Here is a 14596-nt window from a genome sequence, read left to right on the forward strand (position 1 = left end):
CCACAACGTAGCCAAGGATGGCTAAGCTGTTGGTGCGGAACACACAGTTCTCCTTATTGTAGGTGAGGTTAAGGAGTTTGGCGGTATGGAGCAATTTTTGGAGGTTTGCGTCGTGATCCTGCTGATCGTGGCTGCAGATGGTGACATTATCTAGGTACGGGAAGGTGGCCCGCAGCCCGTACTGGTCAGCCATTCGGTCCATCTCTCGCTGGAAGACTGAGACCTCATTGGTGACGCCGAAGGGAATCCTAAGGAAGTGATAGAGGCGGCCATCTGCTTCGAACGCAATGTATTGGCGGTCCTCCGGGCGGATGGGGAGCTGGTGGTAGGCGGACCTCAAGTCTACTGTGCAAAAGACTCGATACTGCGCAATCTGATTGACCATGTCAGATATGCATGGGAGGGGGTACGTGCGAGCTGCATGTACCGGTTGATGGTCTGACTGTAGTCAATGACCATCCTGTGCTTCTCCCCAGTCTTCACTATCACCACTTGAGCTCTCCAGACTCTGTTGCTGGCCTCAATGATTCCCTCCCGCAGAAGCCGTTGGACCTCCGGCCTGATGAAGGTCCTGTCCTGGGCACTGTACTGTCTGCTCCTAGTGGCGACGGGTTTGCAGTCCAAGGTGAGGTTCGCAAACAGGGAAGGTGGATCGACCTTAAGGGTCGTGAGGCCGCAGATGGTGAGGGGGAGGCAGGGGTCCGCCGAATTTCAACGTAGGGCTTTCGAGATGGCATTGAAAATCCAGGCTGAGCAACAGGGCAGCGCAGGGGGGGGGGAGGATGTAGAGCCTGATGTTGCTGAACTCTATGCCCTGGACGGTGAGGGTCGTGATACAGTACCCCCGGATTTCAACAGAATGGGATCCAGAGGCCAGGGAGATTTTCTGGGTGACGGGGTGTACCGGGAGGGAGCAGCGCCTTACCATAGTGGGGTGGATGAAACTCTGTGCTCCCGGAGTCAAAGAAGCATGCCATCTCGTGCCCGTTGATCTTGACCATCATCGTAGCGGTCGCGAGGTTGCGGGGCCGAGACTGACCCAGTGTGATGGAGGCAAGCTGTGGAAGATGCTGGGCTGATCAGCGGTGGCAGAGGTGGCAGTAGGCAGTGAACGGCCAGACGAGCAGGAGTCCTGAGGTGCAGTCCAAAATGGCGCAGAATATGGCGGCACCCACGGGCGCACATGGCGGGCGGCATCAAAGATGGCGGCACCCACGGGCCGCACATGGCTTGTGGTGGGGAAGCTGGCGGCACCCCTGGCTTGTACGTGGGGGGTGTAGAAATGTCGGGCCTCGAAACAGCGGCGACCGATCAGGCCTGGCAAACGGAAACAAAGTGTCCTTTCTTCCCACACCCGTTGCAGGTCGCGCTCCACGCTGGGCATCGCTGCCTGGGGTGTTTGCTTTGTCCACAAAAATAACACTTGGGCTCCCCAAAGTTGGCTGGCTGCCGTGCGGCACAGGCTTGCGGTGAGCTGGAGTCGGCAGCTGGTGGGCCCACGATGCCCATGAGGGTGCTGCGCGGTCGAGGGCATAGGACTGCACGTTACGAGAGGCCACTTCTAATGAATTAGCGAGCTGCCTAGTCCCCGCATGATCGAGCCTACCCCCTTCCAATAGCCGCTGGCGGACGTACGTAGACTTCATGCCCGTGGCGCAAGCGTCTCTAATTAAACGTTCGGTGTGTTGGACTGCCGAAAGTGCCTGGCAGTCACAGTTCCTACCGAGGAAATCATCTAGAGTCTCCCCGGGGAGTTACTGTCTCGTGGCCAGGGGGTGCCTGGCATACACTTGATTCACCGGTTTAACGTAATGTCCCTTCAGGAGCGTCATCGCTTCATAGTAGGTGGGCGCATCCCGGATGAGGGGAAAAAAATGTCAGGGCTCACCCGTGAGTAGAGGACTTGGAGCTTCTGCGAGTCCGAGTGTTCTTCAGTGGCTGCTCTGAGGTGGCCTTCGAAGCAGGCTAGCCAATGGTCGAAGGTGAACGTGGCATTGGCTGTGTGAGGGCTCAGCTGCAGGCGATCAGGCTTGATGAGGAAATCCATCTTTTAAAATCTTGTTCAACAAATTCATGTACCGTCAATTACCACGAGACGAGAATGGTGGAACAATTGAGGCTTTATTGAACAAGATGTTGTGCCTCCTGTAGCTGGAACCAGAATGGCTGCAGTGCAGGAGAGCACACACATTTATACTCCGCCTACTGGGCGGAGCCAGCAGGCAGGGATTTACCGTCGTTCCTGTAATATACGGGCAGTGCCATAATACATGCAATAGACCACTAGTGGTGTTTACCACAAGAAGGCTTTCGACAAAGTCCCACATAAGAGATTAGACTGTAAAGTTAAAACGCATGGGATTGGGCTAGTCGATTGAGGTGGAGAGACAACTGATCGAAGACAGGAAACAAAAAGTAGGAAGAGAGAGATCTTTTTCCAAATGGCAGCCAGAGACTAGTGGGTTACAATCGGGATTGGTAACCCCAGCTATCCACAATTTATATTCATGATTTAGATGATGGAATTAAATGTAATAGGCACGATTCAACTAAAAGGGAACAAAGTCCCACAGCGAGCGTGTTTAGCCACATGCTTCCCTGTGCTTGCAGCGCAGAGAAACGCATGACTATAAAACGCTTCTCACGTTAAATAATGGGCATAAGTGGGGAAGGCCAAGGCCGCACATAGCCCCGTTTTGTCAATTCAGGAGCTCCGCTCACCAGATCCCCTCAGAGCAGCGAGCGATAGGGACGCATTTTTAAACGGCACCCTGATCTCCAAGGCCCACGGTGCAACTCCCCTTTCCCATTCCCCCCCAAGGCCAATGCACAATAGGAGGGTCCCAGCCCCCTCCCCTCCCAAAACCCACCCCAGCACCTTTGGCTCGATCACCAGCACACAAAAAGACGTTGTTGTGCCGGTGGGACTCAGAGCCACCGAAGGGGGGGGATTGTAGGTGAGTGACATGGCAGAATTCCTGCATTTGAAGAAGAGGAAGATCGCATTTAGGGGGATGGCGTGGGAGGTGTTCAGCCGGAGGTGGAAGCCGCTCATCGATTACATCAAGGTGGATTAAGGTGTCAGCCGGGAGATGGGGAGGGTGGTTGGTTTTGATGCTTTGGGGGGAAAATAAGAGGGGAAAAGCCAAGGGGGCAGGAAGAGTTGTGGGCTTGGTACCGGCGGTTATTGTGGGCCTGTGTCCATCGTTTCTGTGGTTTTCTGGTATATCCATGTACATATGCAAAATGCCTTAATAGAATATTGTTTAAAAAGTGGAATTCATTCTCTGGGTTTAAAAATAATCCAATTTACTATGCTTTTTTGTTTTACTGAGTATAAAATAAGTAAGTGCTTAGTTTTCAGTTATTTAATATCAATTTTTTAATTAAGTAAAACAGATGAATCATCATCATTACATTCAAAAGTATTTATTATTCCAATATACACATACAAAGAAATAAAGCACATGAATGCTGAAAACAGCACTGCACCAAAATAAAAGATGAAAGTAATTAATTTTAGCATTATGCCCTCATGTCAGGGTCACAGAAACTCATTCCGGTCTATAAACAATTCTTACTTCTTACAAAAGTTCACTGTCAACGAGTTTTAATTGTCCATTTTTCCATCCACCTCATTTCTTTTCTCATCTTCCCCACTCTCCTGTCTCTGTGCCTCTTGGTCAGGATTTAGCCGGGGAATGGTTGTTGTGTCACAGGTGATGGTGACGGGCACAGTTCGTTCATGCCCGGCTGGCAGTGCCAGGCGTGGGGCTTGAACCTTTAACCGACCGTCCTGTGACAAACAGCAGTTAAGAGCTTCAGCATCGACATCGTCTGGCAGCTGAAATTCTCTCCTGAACTCTTCATATTTGTAGCTGTAAGAGCCGCTGCCATCATTGCTTTTCTTCTCGTGTTTTCCTGTCACCAGCACTTTTCTTCCAAGTACTTTCACCTTCAGTTCTTCTGGGGAGAATCGCTGCACATCCAGGGACAGAGAAAATCCATCACCGTCCTTGACCCCTGATTGTCTTTTACCTTCTTCATTATCATCAGGTCTGTTGTCCTGATTTCTTGGTTTTTCCACCAGAACGTCTTTTGCCAGCTCCCCAAGAACTCTATCCATGAAGATCATGCTCTTTCTTTCTTCTTCCATAGGTTTCCACATGTTGCATCCCAGCGGCTGACAGACGCTGTGTGGAACAGGCCACAGTGTGTACACAGGCTGCTGGCACAGACGTGAAGGGGGGAAAGCGCGACAGCTCAGCATTGTCTCTGCCTCTTCTCTCACTTCTCTCAAAGCCACTGCTGTGAACCGCCCGTCTTCAGTCTCTGACCTGCTGCAGCGCTCAGAACACACGCCTTATATATTCTACTGCCAGAAATCCAGACCCTTCCAGAATGAACTCAACTTTGCTGGGTTCATGACACGTGAGTTGAAACTAAATGACGTCTCATCTCATCCGTGATTGAAAGGAGAATGACTCGACTCAGTGACACCCACTGGAGCCAATCCAGAGATTTCCGGAATGTTCTCAGCCAGGGACAGCGCAGATGGGAGGAGCAATGTTAATGAGTGACAGCCTAGCAGCAGGCAGTGTGAGCAGCAATGTGAGAGTCTTTATCAACCGGGTGTGTTTAACAGAATGGAATATAAACTGATATTGAGAGGGAATAAGGGACCAGTCTTTGTCTTTCTAGTTATGCTCTTGTCATTGATTTTCAACATGTTGACGCGATATTGAGCAGAGGGAGAAGGAGTGAAATTCAAACCAGTTTGGTTTACCTTCAGTGAGGTTCTGATTATATCCCAGAGAGGCATTTGTATATCCAGAATCTCTCAGCTCCCTGTTGATAAAGACTCTCACGTTGCTGCTCACACTGCCTGCTGCTAGGCTGTCACTCATTAACATTGCTCCTCCCATCTGCGCTGTCCCTGGCTGAGAACATTCCGGAAATCTCTGGATTGGCTCCAGTGGGTGTCACTGAGTCGAGTCATTCTCCTTTAAATCACGGATGAGATGAGACGCCATATATTGTCAACTCACGTGTCGTGAACCCAGCAAAGTTGAGTTCATTCTGGAAGGGTCTGGATTTCTGGCAGTAGAATATATAAGGCGTGTGTTCTGAGCGCTGCAGCAGGTCAGAGACTGAAGACGGGCGGTTCACAGCAGTGGCTTTGAGAGAAGTGAGAGAAGAGGCAGAGACAATGCTGAGCTGTCGCGCTTTCCCCCCTTCACGTCTGTGCCAGCAGCCTGTGTACACATTGTGGCCTGTTCCACACAGGGGCTGTCAGCCGCTGGAATGCAACATGTGGAATCAGGTGGAAGAAGCAAGAAAGAGCATGATCTTCATGGATAGAGTTCTTGGGGAGCTGGCAAAAGAATTTCTGGTGGAAAAACCAAGAAATCAGGACAACAGACCTGATGATAATGAAGAAGGTAAAAGACAATCAGGGGACAAGGATGGAGATGGATTTTCTCTGTCCCTGGATGTGCAGCGATTCTCCCCAGAAGAACTGACGGTGAAAGTACTTGGAAGAAAAGTGCTGGTGACAGGAAAACACGAGAAGAAAAGCGATGATGGCAGCGGCTCTTACAGCTACAAATATGAAGAGTTCAGGAGAAAATTTCAGCTGCCAGACGATGTCGATGCTGAAGCTCTTAACTGCTGTTTGTCACAGGACGGTCGGTTAAAGGTTCAAGCCCCACGCCTGGCATTGCCAGCCGGGCATGAACGAACTGTGCCCATCAACATCACCTGTGACACAACAACCACTCCCCGGCTAAATCCTGACCAAGAGGCACAGAGACAGGAGAGTGGGAAAGATGAGAAGAGAAATGAGGCGGATGGAAAAATTGACAATTAAAACTCATTTACAGTGAACTTTAGGAAGATGTAAGAGTTAGTTATAGACTGAAATGAGTTTCTGTGATCCTGAGATGAGGACATTATCCTGGCAATTAAATTATTTCATCTTGTATTTTGGTACTGTGCTGTTATCAGCATTCAACTGAATTATTCACATGTATGTTTATATTGGAATAATAAATACTTTTGTTTTAATGATGCCGATTCAGCTGATTTACTTCATAAAAAGGATCTGCTATTAAACAACTGAAAACTAGACACTTACTTACTTTACACTCAGTGAAAAAAATCGTTTTTAGTTGGGTGGATTGGCCATGATAAATTGCCCTTAGTGCCAAAAAGGTGAGGAGGGGTTATTGCGTTACGGGGAGAGGGTGGACGTGAGGGCTTATGTGGGTCGGTGCAGACTTGATGGGCCGAATGGCCTCCTTCTGCACTATGTTCTATGTTGGATTACCTTTAAACCCAGAGAATGCTATTTTTAAAATACATTTTTGTTAAGGCAATTTGCATATGTACGTAGATATATCAGAAAAGCAGAAATCCACAGGAACAAAGAACACAGGCCCACAATAACCCCGATACCAAGCCCACAACTCTTACTGCCCCCTTAACTTTTCCCCTCTTATTTCCTCTCCCAATACGGAAAAAACAAGCCCCACCCCACCCCACCCCCGCCAGCTGACACCTTAATTCACCCTGGCGAAATTGATGAACGCCATCCACCTCCGGCTGGACATCTACCCCTACCCCTCCCACTCCCCCAAGGCAAACTTATCCTTCTCGAAATGCAAGAATTCCGCCAGGTCACTCACTCACACCCCTACCTTCGGTGGCTCCATGTCCCATCAGCACAACAACTTACGTCTCTGGGCTATCAGGGAGGCAAAGGCCAGTGCATTGTCCTCTCACCCTACCTGCACTCCTGGATTCTCCGACGCTCCAAATATCTCCACCTCAGGGCCATCCGTACCCCAAGAGTAGAGAATGAATTCCATAAGCTAAGAGCTGCCTGAATCCTCTGGCTATGAAGGGCAACATCCCAATTGCCTTCATTACTGCCTGCTGCACCAGTGTAGGATCTCTTATTGTATCTTCCAATAAGAGTCGATTATCCGGTTGATTGGAGGTGTCCAAAATACAACTTTATTGCTAATGATTCACTTCAACACACTTACCTAAGATCTAAATCAAAACTTAAAAGGAAACGTTCAAAGACATGGCAAAGAGCTCATTAATCATAAAACATAAATAAATCACTTTAAAATAAATGAATGGAATGATTCAAGAACTCGGGAAGGTAAGAACTCAAGAATGAAGCTGGACCACGAGGTGTTGCTCTTTAGGGAATCCTTATCTATGGACTAGTCCCTCATTTAGCAGCACGGTAGCATTGTTGATAGCACAATTGTTTCACAGCTCCAGGGTCCCAGGTTCGATTCCGGCTTGGGTCACTGTCTGTGCGGAGTCTGCACATCCTCCCCGTGTGTGCGTGGGTTTCCTCTGGGTGCTCCGGTTTCCTCCCACAGTCCAAAGATGTGCAGGTTAGGTGGATTGGCCATGATAAATTGCCCTTAGTGTCCAAAATTGCCCTTAGTGTTGGGTGGGGTTACTGGGTTATGGGGATAGGGTGGAGGTGTTGACCTTGGGTAGGGTGATCTTTCCAAGGGCCAGTGCAGACTCAATGGGCCAAATGGCCTCCTTCTGCACTGTAAATTCTATGATAATCTATGATTTACTCTCATTGGTTTCTAACTCTCAGTTGAGACCTCCTGGTTCGTTCAAATAGATGCCTGATACTTAGAGGGCAATTTATTAATCAAACATTGGCCATTATATAAGATTGACTGCCTTCAGGAATAATTTAGGGTCTATGTGCGCTGCCTTACGAGAAAGGGATTCTCAAGACACTGTGAGCCATCAACCTTGCTGTAACTATTTAATTGACACATTCTTATTACTACATGCAGTGGAATACAATGGTCTATTCATTGTATGAAACATTTGTTGAAACAAATGTCTGCATTTCTGCAGACTTGACTCCAAGATCAATAGTTTATTCATTGTCAGAAACAATGACTATCTCTTCACAGTCATGGCCTTTTGAATAATTCCATTCTCGAGTTAGGCACTCAATCAAAGACACCAATAAATCAATGAATCAATAAATCAATAACCTATCAACCGGTATGCTTACCTCCAGCAACTGCTGTACGAGGACACCAGGTCTGATTCCATATTCCCCTCTCTCAATTGACAATCATGCAGTGCGAAGATAGCCAGGTGGCACTGCCAGTTGGCAGGGGCATTGCCAGGTTGGCACTGTCATTGTGCCAAGCTGGCTTTTTTGTGTGCTGGTGATCAAACCGAAGGTGCCCTGCACAGGTGTTGGGGAGGGGGTGAGGGTGGGGCGGCTAGCAACCCTCCTATAGTGCGTTGGGCCTTGGGGGGAGTGAGGGATTGCATCAGGGGCCTTGGAGATCAGGATGCCATTTAAAAATGCGTCCCGATCTCTCGCTTCACTGAGGGGATCCGGCGAGCAGAGCTCCTCAGTGCACAAAACAGGGCTATGTGCGGCCTCGGGCGTGTGTATCCTACTTAGGCCCTACATGTAACGTGGGAGGCGTTTTATAACCATGTGTTTCTCGGCGCTGCATGCACCGGGAAACATGTGGTTAAACGCACTCACATTGGGACTTTGTTCCCTTTTAGTTGACTCGCACCCATTACATTTATTGGCGTTACGCTGGGGGTGTGGACCTGTGAGGGCAGCACTTTTGGAGGGTCAGTTCAGACATGATGAGCCAATGGCCTGCTGCACTGTGGGGATTCTATGAAATAAACCACATCCACTGGCTCACCCTCATCAACCCTACAAGCTACATCCCCAAAGAATTCCAATAGATTTGTCAACCATGTTTTCCCTTTTGTAAATCAATGTACTCTGTCTGATTCTGCCACTGTTTTCCAAGTGCTCTGCTAATAAATCTTTGAAAATGGACTCTAAAATTGTCTCTTTGAGCGATGGCAGGCTGACTGGTCTGTAATTCAGTGTTTTATCTATGCCTCCCCTTTTAAATAGTGGAGTAACATTAGCTACCCTCTAACCAATAGGAACTGCTCTAGAGTCTATATAATCTTGGAAGATGATCACCAATGATCATATTGAAAAGTGAAGGAGACAGAAGCAGCCAAATGGCCTACACCTGCTCCTGTTTTTTTGTTCTGATGATCAAGGGTACAGGATCAATAATATTATTGAACTGAAACATTCTAAAAGTTGTTTTGCTGCTGCCTCACGGCGCTGAGGACCCGGGTTCGATACCGGCTCTGGGTCACAGTCCATGTGGAGTTTGCACATTCTCCCCTTGTCTATGTGGGTCCCACCTCAACAACCCAAAGATGTGCAGGGTAGGTGGATTGGTCATGCTAAATTGCCCCTTAATTAAAAAAATAAATAAAAGAAAAGTTGTTTTCAATGCTGTTAACATGGTTTCCTTCCCAGATATTTACGTCGAACAGATAACCCCAATGAAAGATGTTTCCACCACTCAGTAAAAGAGTGGTGTCCTGTCTGGTGTCCGTGTTGGAAGACAAGCTGTTGTTGCTGCTCATTGTGAGGCTGCAGAGTAATACAGAGGTGTTGGGGCACTGGCTCTGTAGAATAGTTTGATATATCTTTTAATGAACTAAGTTCTCTTTCAGGCAGATCTTGGCTTATTGAATTATTTCACTGGGTTTTTTTGTTATACAGTGTAAAGGAAGTCTGTATTTAGTTTCCAGTTGTTTAATATCAATTTCTTTCTATGAAGTAAAAAAGCCAAACCCATCATTATATTCAAAAGTATTTATTATTCCAATTTACATATACGTAGAAATACCCCACATTAACGCTGATAACAGCTGAGTACCAAAATACAAGAGGAAATCATTAAATTTCAGCATTATGCCCTCATGTCAGAGTCCCAGAAATCATTTCTGTCTTTAAAACATTCTTACATCTTACTAAGGTTCACTGTAAATGAGTTTTAATTGTCCATTTTTCCATCCGCCTAATTTCTCTTCTCATCTTTCCCACTCTCCTGTCTCTGTGCCTCTTGGTCAGGATTTAGCCGGGGAGTGGTTGTTGTGTCACAGGTGATGGTGACGGGCACAGTTCGTTCATTCCCGGCTGGCAGTGCCAGGCGTGGGGCTTGAACCTTTAACCGACCGTCCTGTGACATACAGCAGTTAAGAGCTTCAGCATCGACATCGTCTGGCAGTTGAAATTCTCTCCTGAACTCTTCATATTTGTAGCTGTAAGAGCCGCTGCCATCATCGCTTTTCTTCTCGTGTTTTCCTGTCACCAGCACTTTTCTTCCAAGTACTTTCACCTTCAGTTCTTCTGGGGAGAATTGCTGCACATTCAGGGACAGAGAAAATCCATCTCCATCCTTGTCCACTGATTGTCTTTTACCTTCTTCATTATCATCAGGTCTGTTGTCCTGATTTCTTGGTTTTTCCACCAGAAATTCTTTTGCCAGCTCCCCAAGAACTCTATCCATGAAGTTCATGCTCTTTCTTGCTTCTTCCACCTGATTCCACATGTTGCATTCCAGCGGCTGACAGACGCTGTGTGGACCAGGCCACAATGTGTATACAGGCTGCTGGCACAGACGTGAAGGCGGGAAAGCCCGACAGCTCAGCATTGTCTCTGCCTCTTCTCTCACTTCTCTCAAAGCCACTGCTGTGAACTGCCCGTCTTCGGTCTCTGACCTGCTGCAGCGCTCAGAACACACGCCTTATATATTCTACTGCCAGAAATCCAGACCCTTCCAGAATGAACTCAACTTTGCTGGGTTCATGACACGTGAGTTGAAACTAAATGACATCTCGTCTCATCCGTGATTGAAAGGAGAATGACTCGACTCAGTGACACCCACTGGAGCCAATCCAGAGATTTCCGGAATGTTCTCAGCCAGGGACAGCGCAGATGGGAGGAGCAATGTTAATGAGTGACAGCCTAGCAGCAGGCAGTGTGAGCAGCAATGTGAGAGTCTTTATCAACCGGGTGTGTTTAACAGAATGGAATATAAACTGATATCGAGAGAATGAGGGATCAGTCTTTGTCTTTCTAGTTATGCTCTTGTCATTGATTTTCAACATGTTGACGCGATATTGAGCAGACTGAGAAGGAGTGAAACTCAAACTAGTTTGGTTTACCTTCAGTGAGGTTCTGATTATATCCCAGAGAGGCATTTGTATATCCAGAATCTCTCAGCTCCCTGTTGATAAAGACTCTCACATTGCTCTCACACTGCCTGCTGCTAGGCTGTCACTCATTAACATTGCTCCTCCCATCTGTGCTGTCCCTGGCTGAGAACATTCCGGAAATCTCTGGATTGGCTCCAGTGGGTATCACTGAGTCGAGTCATTCTCCTTTCAATCACGGATGAGATGAGACGCCATATATTGTCAACTCACGTGTCATGAACCCAGCAAAGTTGAGTTCATTCTGGAAGGGTCTGGATTTCTGGCAGTAGAATATATAAGGCGTGTGTTCTGAGCGCTGCAGCAGGTCAGAGACTGAAGACGGGCGGTTCACATCAGTGGCTTTGAGAGAAGTGAGAGAAGAGGCAGAGACAATGCTGAGCTGTCGCGCTTTCCCCCCTTCACGTCTGTGCCAGCAGCCTGTGTACACATTGTGGCCTGTTCCACACAGCGTCTGTCAGCCGCTGGAATGCAACATGTGGAATCAGGTGGAAGAAGCAAGAAAGAGCATGAACTTCATGGATAGAGTTCTTGGGGAGCTGGCAAAAGAATTTCTGGTGGAAAAACCAAGAAATCAGGACAACAGACCTGATGATAATGAAGAAGGTAAAAGACAATCAGGGGACAAGGATGGAGATGGATTTTCTCTGTCCCTGGATGTGCAGCGATTCTCCCCAGAAGAACTGAAGGTGAAAGTACTTGGAAGAAAAGTGCTGGTGACAGGAAAACACGAGAAGAAAAGCGATGATGGCAGCGGCTCTTACAGCTACAAATATGAAGAGTTCAGGAGAGAATTTCAACTGCCTGACGATGTCGATGCTGAAGCTCTTAACTGCTGTTTGTCACAGGACGGTCGGTTAAAGGTTCAAGCCCCACGCCTGGCATTGCCAGCCGGGCATGAACGAACTGTGCCCGTTAACATCACATGTGACACAACAACCACTCCCCGGCTAAATCCTGACCAAGAGGCACAGAGACAGGAGAGTGGGAAAGATGAGAAGATAAATGAGGTGGATGAAAAAATTGACAATTAAAACTCATTTACAGTGAACTTTAGGAAGATGTAAGAGTTAGTTATAGACTGAAATGAGTTTCTGTGATCCTGAGATGAGGACATTATCCTGGCAATTAATTATTTCATCTTGTATTTTGGTACTGTGCTGTTATCAGCATTCAACTGAATTATTCACATGTATGTTTATATTGGAATAATAAATACTTTTGTTTGTAATGATGCCGATTCAGCTGTTTTACTTCATAACAAGGAACTGATATTAAACAACTGAAAACTAGACACTTACTTACTTTACACTCAGTGAAAAAAATCATTTTTAGTTGGGTGGATTGGCCATTATAAATTGTCCCTAGTGCCAAAAAGGTGAGGAGGGGTTATTGCGTTACGGGGAGAGGGTGGACGTGAGGGCTTATGTGGGTCGGTGCAGAGTTGATGGGCCGAATGACCTCCTTCTGCACAGTATGTTCTATGTTGGATTACCTTTAAACCCAGAGAATGCTATTTTTAAAATACATTTTTGTTAATGCAATTTGCATATGTGCATAGATATATCAGAAAAGCAGAAATCCACAGGAACAAAGAACACAGGCCCACAATAACCCCCGATACCAAGCCCACAACTCTTACTGCCCCCTTGACTTTTCCCCTCTTTTTTCCTCTCCCAATACGGAAAAAACAAGCCCCACCCACCCCACCCCTGCCAGCTGACACCTTAATTCACCCTGGCGAAATTGATGAACGACATCCACCTCCGGCTGGACATCTACCCCCTCCCCTCCCCTCCCCCAAGGCAAACTTATCCTTCTCAAAATGCAGGAGTTCCGCCGGGTCGCTCACTCACACCCCTACCTTCGGTGGCTCCGTGTCCCATCAGCACAACAACCTTCATCTCTGGGCTATCAGGGAGGCAAAGGCCAGTGCATTGTCCTCTCACTCCACCTGCACTCCTGGATTCTCCGATGCTCCAAATATCTCCACCTCAGGGCCACCCGTACCCCAAGAGTAGAGAATGAATTCCATAAGCTAAGAGCTGCCTGAATCCTCTGGCTATGACGGCCAACATCCCAATTGCCTTCATTACTGCCTGCTGCACCTGTGTCGGATCTCTTATTGTATCTTCTAATAAGAGTCGATAATCCGGTTGATTGGAGGTGTCCAAAATACAACTTTATTGCTAATGATTCACTTCAACACACTTACCTAAGAACTAAATCAAAATTTAAAAGGAAACAGTCAAATACATTGCAAAGAGTTCATTAATCATAAAACATAAATAAATCACTTTAAAATAAATGAATGGAATGATTCAAGAACTCGGGAAGGTAAGAACTCAGTAATGAAGCTGGACCACGAGGTGTTGCTCTTTAGGGAATCCTTATCTATGGACTAGTCCCTCATTTAGCAGCACGGTAGCATTGTGGATAGCACAATTGTTTCACAGCTCCAGGGTCCCAGGTTCGATTCCGGCTTGGGTCACTGTCTGTGCGGAGTCTGCACATCCTCCCTGTGTGTGCGTGGGTTTCCTCTGGGTGCTCCGGTTTCCTCCCACAGTCCAAAGATGTGCAGGTTAGGTGGATTGGCCATGATAAATTGCCCTTAGTGTCCAAAATTGCCCTTAGTGTTGGGTGGGGTTACTGGGTTATGGGGATCGGGTGGAGGTGTTGACCTTGGGTAGGGTGATCTTTCCAAGAGCCGGTGCAGACTCAATGGGCCGAATGGCCTCCTTCTGCACTGTAAATTCTATGATAATCTATGATTTACTCTCATTGGTTTCTAACTCTCAGTTGAGACCTCCTGGTTCGTTCAAATAGATGCCTGTTACTTAGAGGGCAATTTATTAATTAAACATTGGCCATTATATAAGATTGACTGCCTTCAGGAATAATTTAGGGTCTATGTGCGCTGCCTTACGAGAAAGGGATTCTCAAGACACTGTGAGCCATCAACCTTGCTGTAACTATTTAATTGACACATTCTTATTACTACATGCAGTGGAATACAATGGTCTATTCATTGTATGAAACATTTGTTGAAACAAATGTCTGCATTTCTGCAGACTTGACTCCAAGATCAATAGTTTATTCATTGTCAGAAACAATGACTATCTCTTCACAGTCATGGCCTTTTGAATAATTCCATTCTCGAGTTAGGCACTCAATCAAAGACACCAATAAATAAATGAATCAATAAATCAATAACCTATCAACCTGCTTGCTTACCTCCAGCAACTGCTGTACGAGGACACCAGGTCTGATTCCATATTCCCCTCTCTCAATTGACAATCATGCAGTGCGAAGATAGCCAGGTGGCACTGCCAGTTGGCAGGGGCATTGCCAGGTTGGCACTGTCATTGTGCCAAGCTGGCCTTTTTGTGTGCTGGTGATCGGGCCGAAGGTGCCCTGCACAGGTGTTGGGGAGGGGGTGAGGGTGAGGTGGCTAGCAACCCTCCTATAGTGCGTT

At 47.1% G+C, this 14596-nt stretch overlaps 4 protein-coding genes across 4 annotated transcripts; 2 read left to right on the forward strand and 2 right to left on the reverse strand.

Moving 5' to 3' along the window:
* Positions 1-3413: 3413 nt before the first annotated feature.
* LOC140398542 (heat shock protein 30C-like) lies at positions 3414-4843 on the reverse strand. The gene has a single exon (XM_072487328.1). The coding sequence runs from the start codon at positions 4268-4270 to the stop codon at positions 3611-3613; it is 660 nt and encodes a 219-aa protein (XP_072343429.1). The 5' UTR covers positions 4271-4843; the 3' UTR covers positions 3414-3610.
* Positions 4844-5022: 179 nt separating this feature from the next.
* LOC140398541 (heat shock protein 30C-like) lies at positions 5023-6066 on the forward strand. Its single transcript, XM_072487327.1, has one exon. It carries the CDS (start codon positions 5210-5212, stop codon positions 5867-5869), a length of 660 nt encoding a protein of 219 aa, XP_072343428.1. The 5' UTR covers positions 5023-5209; the 3' UTR covers positions 5870-6066.
* A 3637-nt stretch (positions 6067-9703) lies between these two features.
* On the reverse strand, positions 9704-11096 carry LOC140398544 (heat shock protein 30C-like). Its single transcript, XM_072487330.1, has one exon. It carries the CDS (start codon positions 10557-10559, stop codon positions 9924-9926), a length of 636 nt encoding a protein of 211 aa, XP_072343431.1. The 5' UTR covers positions 10560-11096; the 3' UTR covers positions 9704-9923.
* Positions 11097-11262: 166 nt separating this feature from the next.
* On the forward strand, positions 11263-12356 carry LOC140398543 (heat shock protein 30C-like). The gene has a single exon (XM_072487329.1). The coding sequence runs from the start codon at positions 11496-11498 to the stop codon at positions 12153-12155; it is 660 nt and encodes a 219-aa protein (XP_072343430.1). The 5' UTR covers positions 11263-11495; the 3' UTR covers positions 12156-12356.
* Positions 12357-14596: the final 2240 nt, after the last annotated feature.

Source organism: Scyliorhinus torazame, chromosome 21 (assembly GCF_047496885.1).
Source record: "Scyliorhinus torazame isolate Kashiwa2021f chromosome 21, sScyTor2.1, whole genome shotgun sequence".
Classification (NCBI taxonomy): domain Eukaryota; kingdom Metazoa; phylum Chordata; class Chondrichthyes; order Carcharhiniformes; family Scyliorhinidae; genus Scyliorhinus; species Scyliorhinus torazame.

Coding starts and splice junctions, on each gene's coding strand:
- LOC140398542 (XM_072487328.1), bottom strand. CDS start 4,270: ATGCTGAGCTGTCGCGCTTTCCCCCCTTCACGTCTGTGCCAGCAGCCT.
- LOC140398541 (XM_072487327.1), top strand. CDS start 5,210: ATGCTGAGCTGTCGCGCTTTCCCCCCTTCACGTCTGTGCCAGCAGCCT.
- LOC140398544 (XM_072487330.1), bottom strand. CDS start 10,559: ATGCTGAGCTGTCGGGCTTTCCCGCCTTCACGTCTGTGCCAGCAGCCT.
- LOC140398543 (XM_072487329.1), top strand. CDS start 11,496: ATGCTGAGCTGTCGCGCTTTCCCCCCTTCACGTCTGTGCCAGCAGCCT.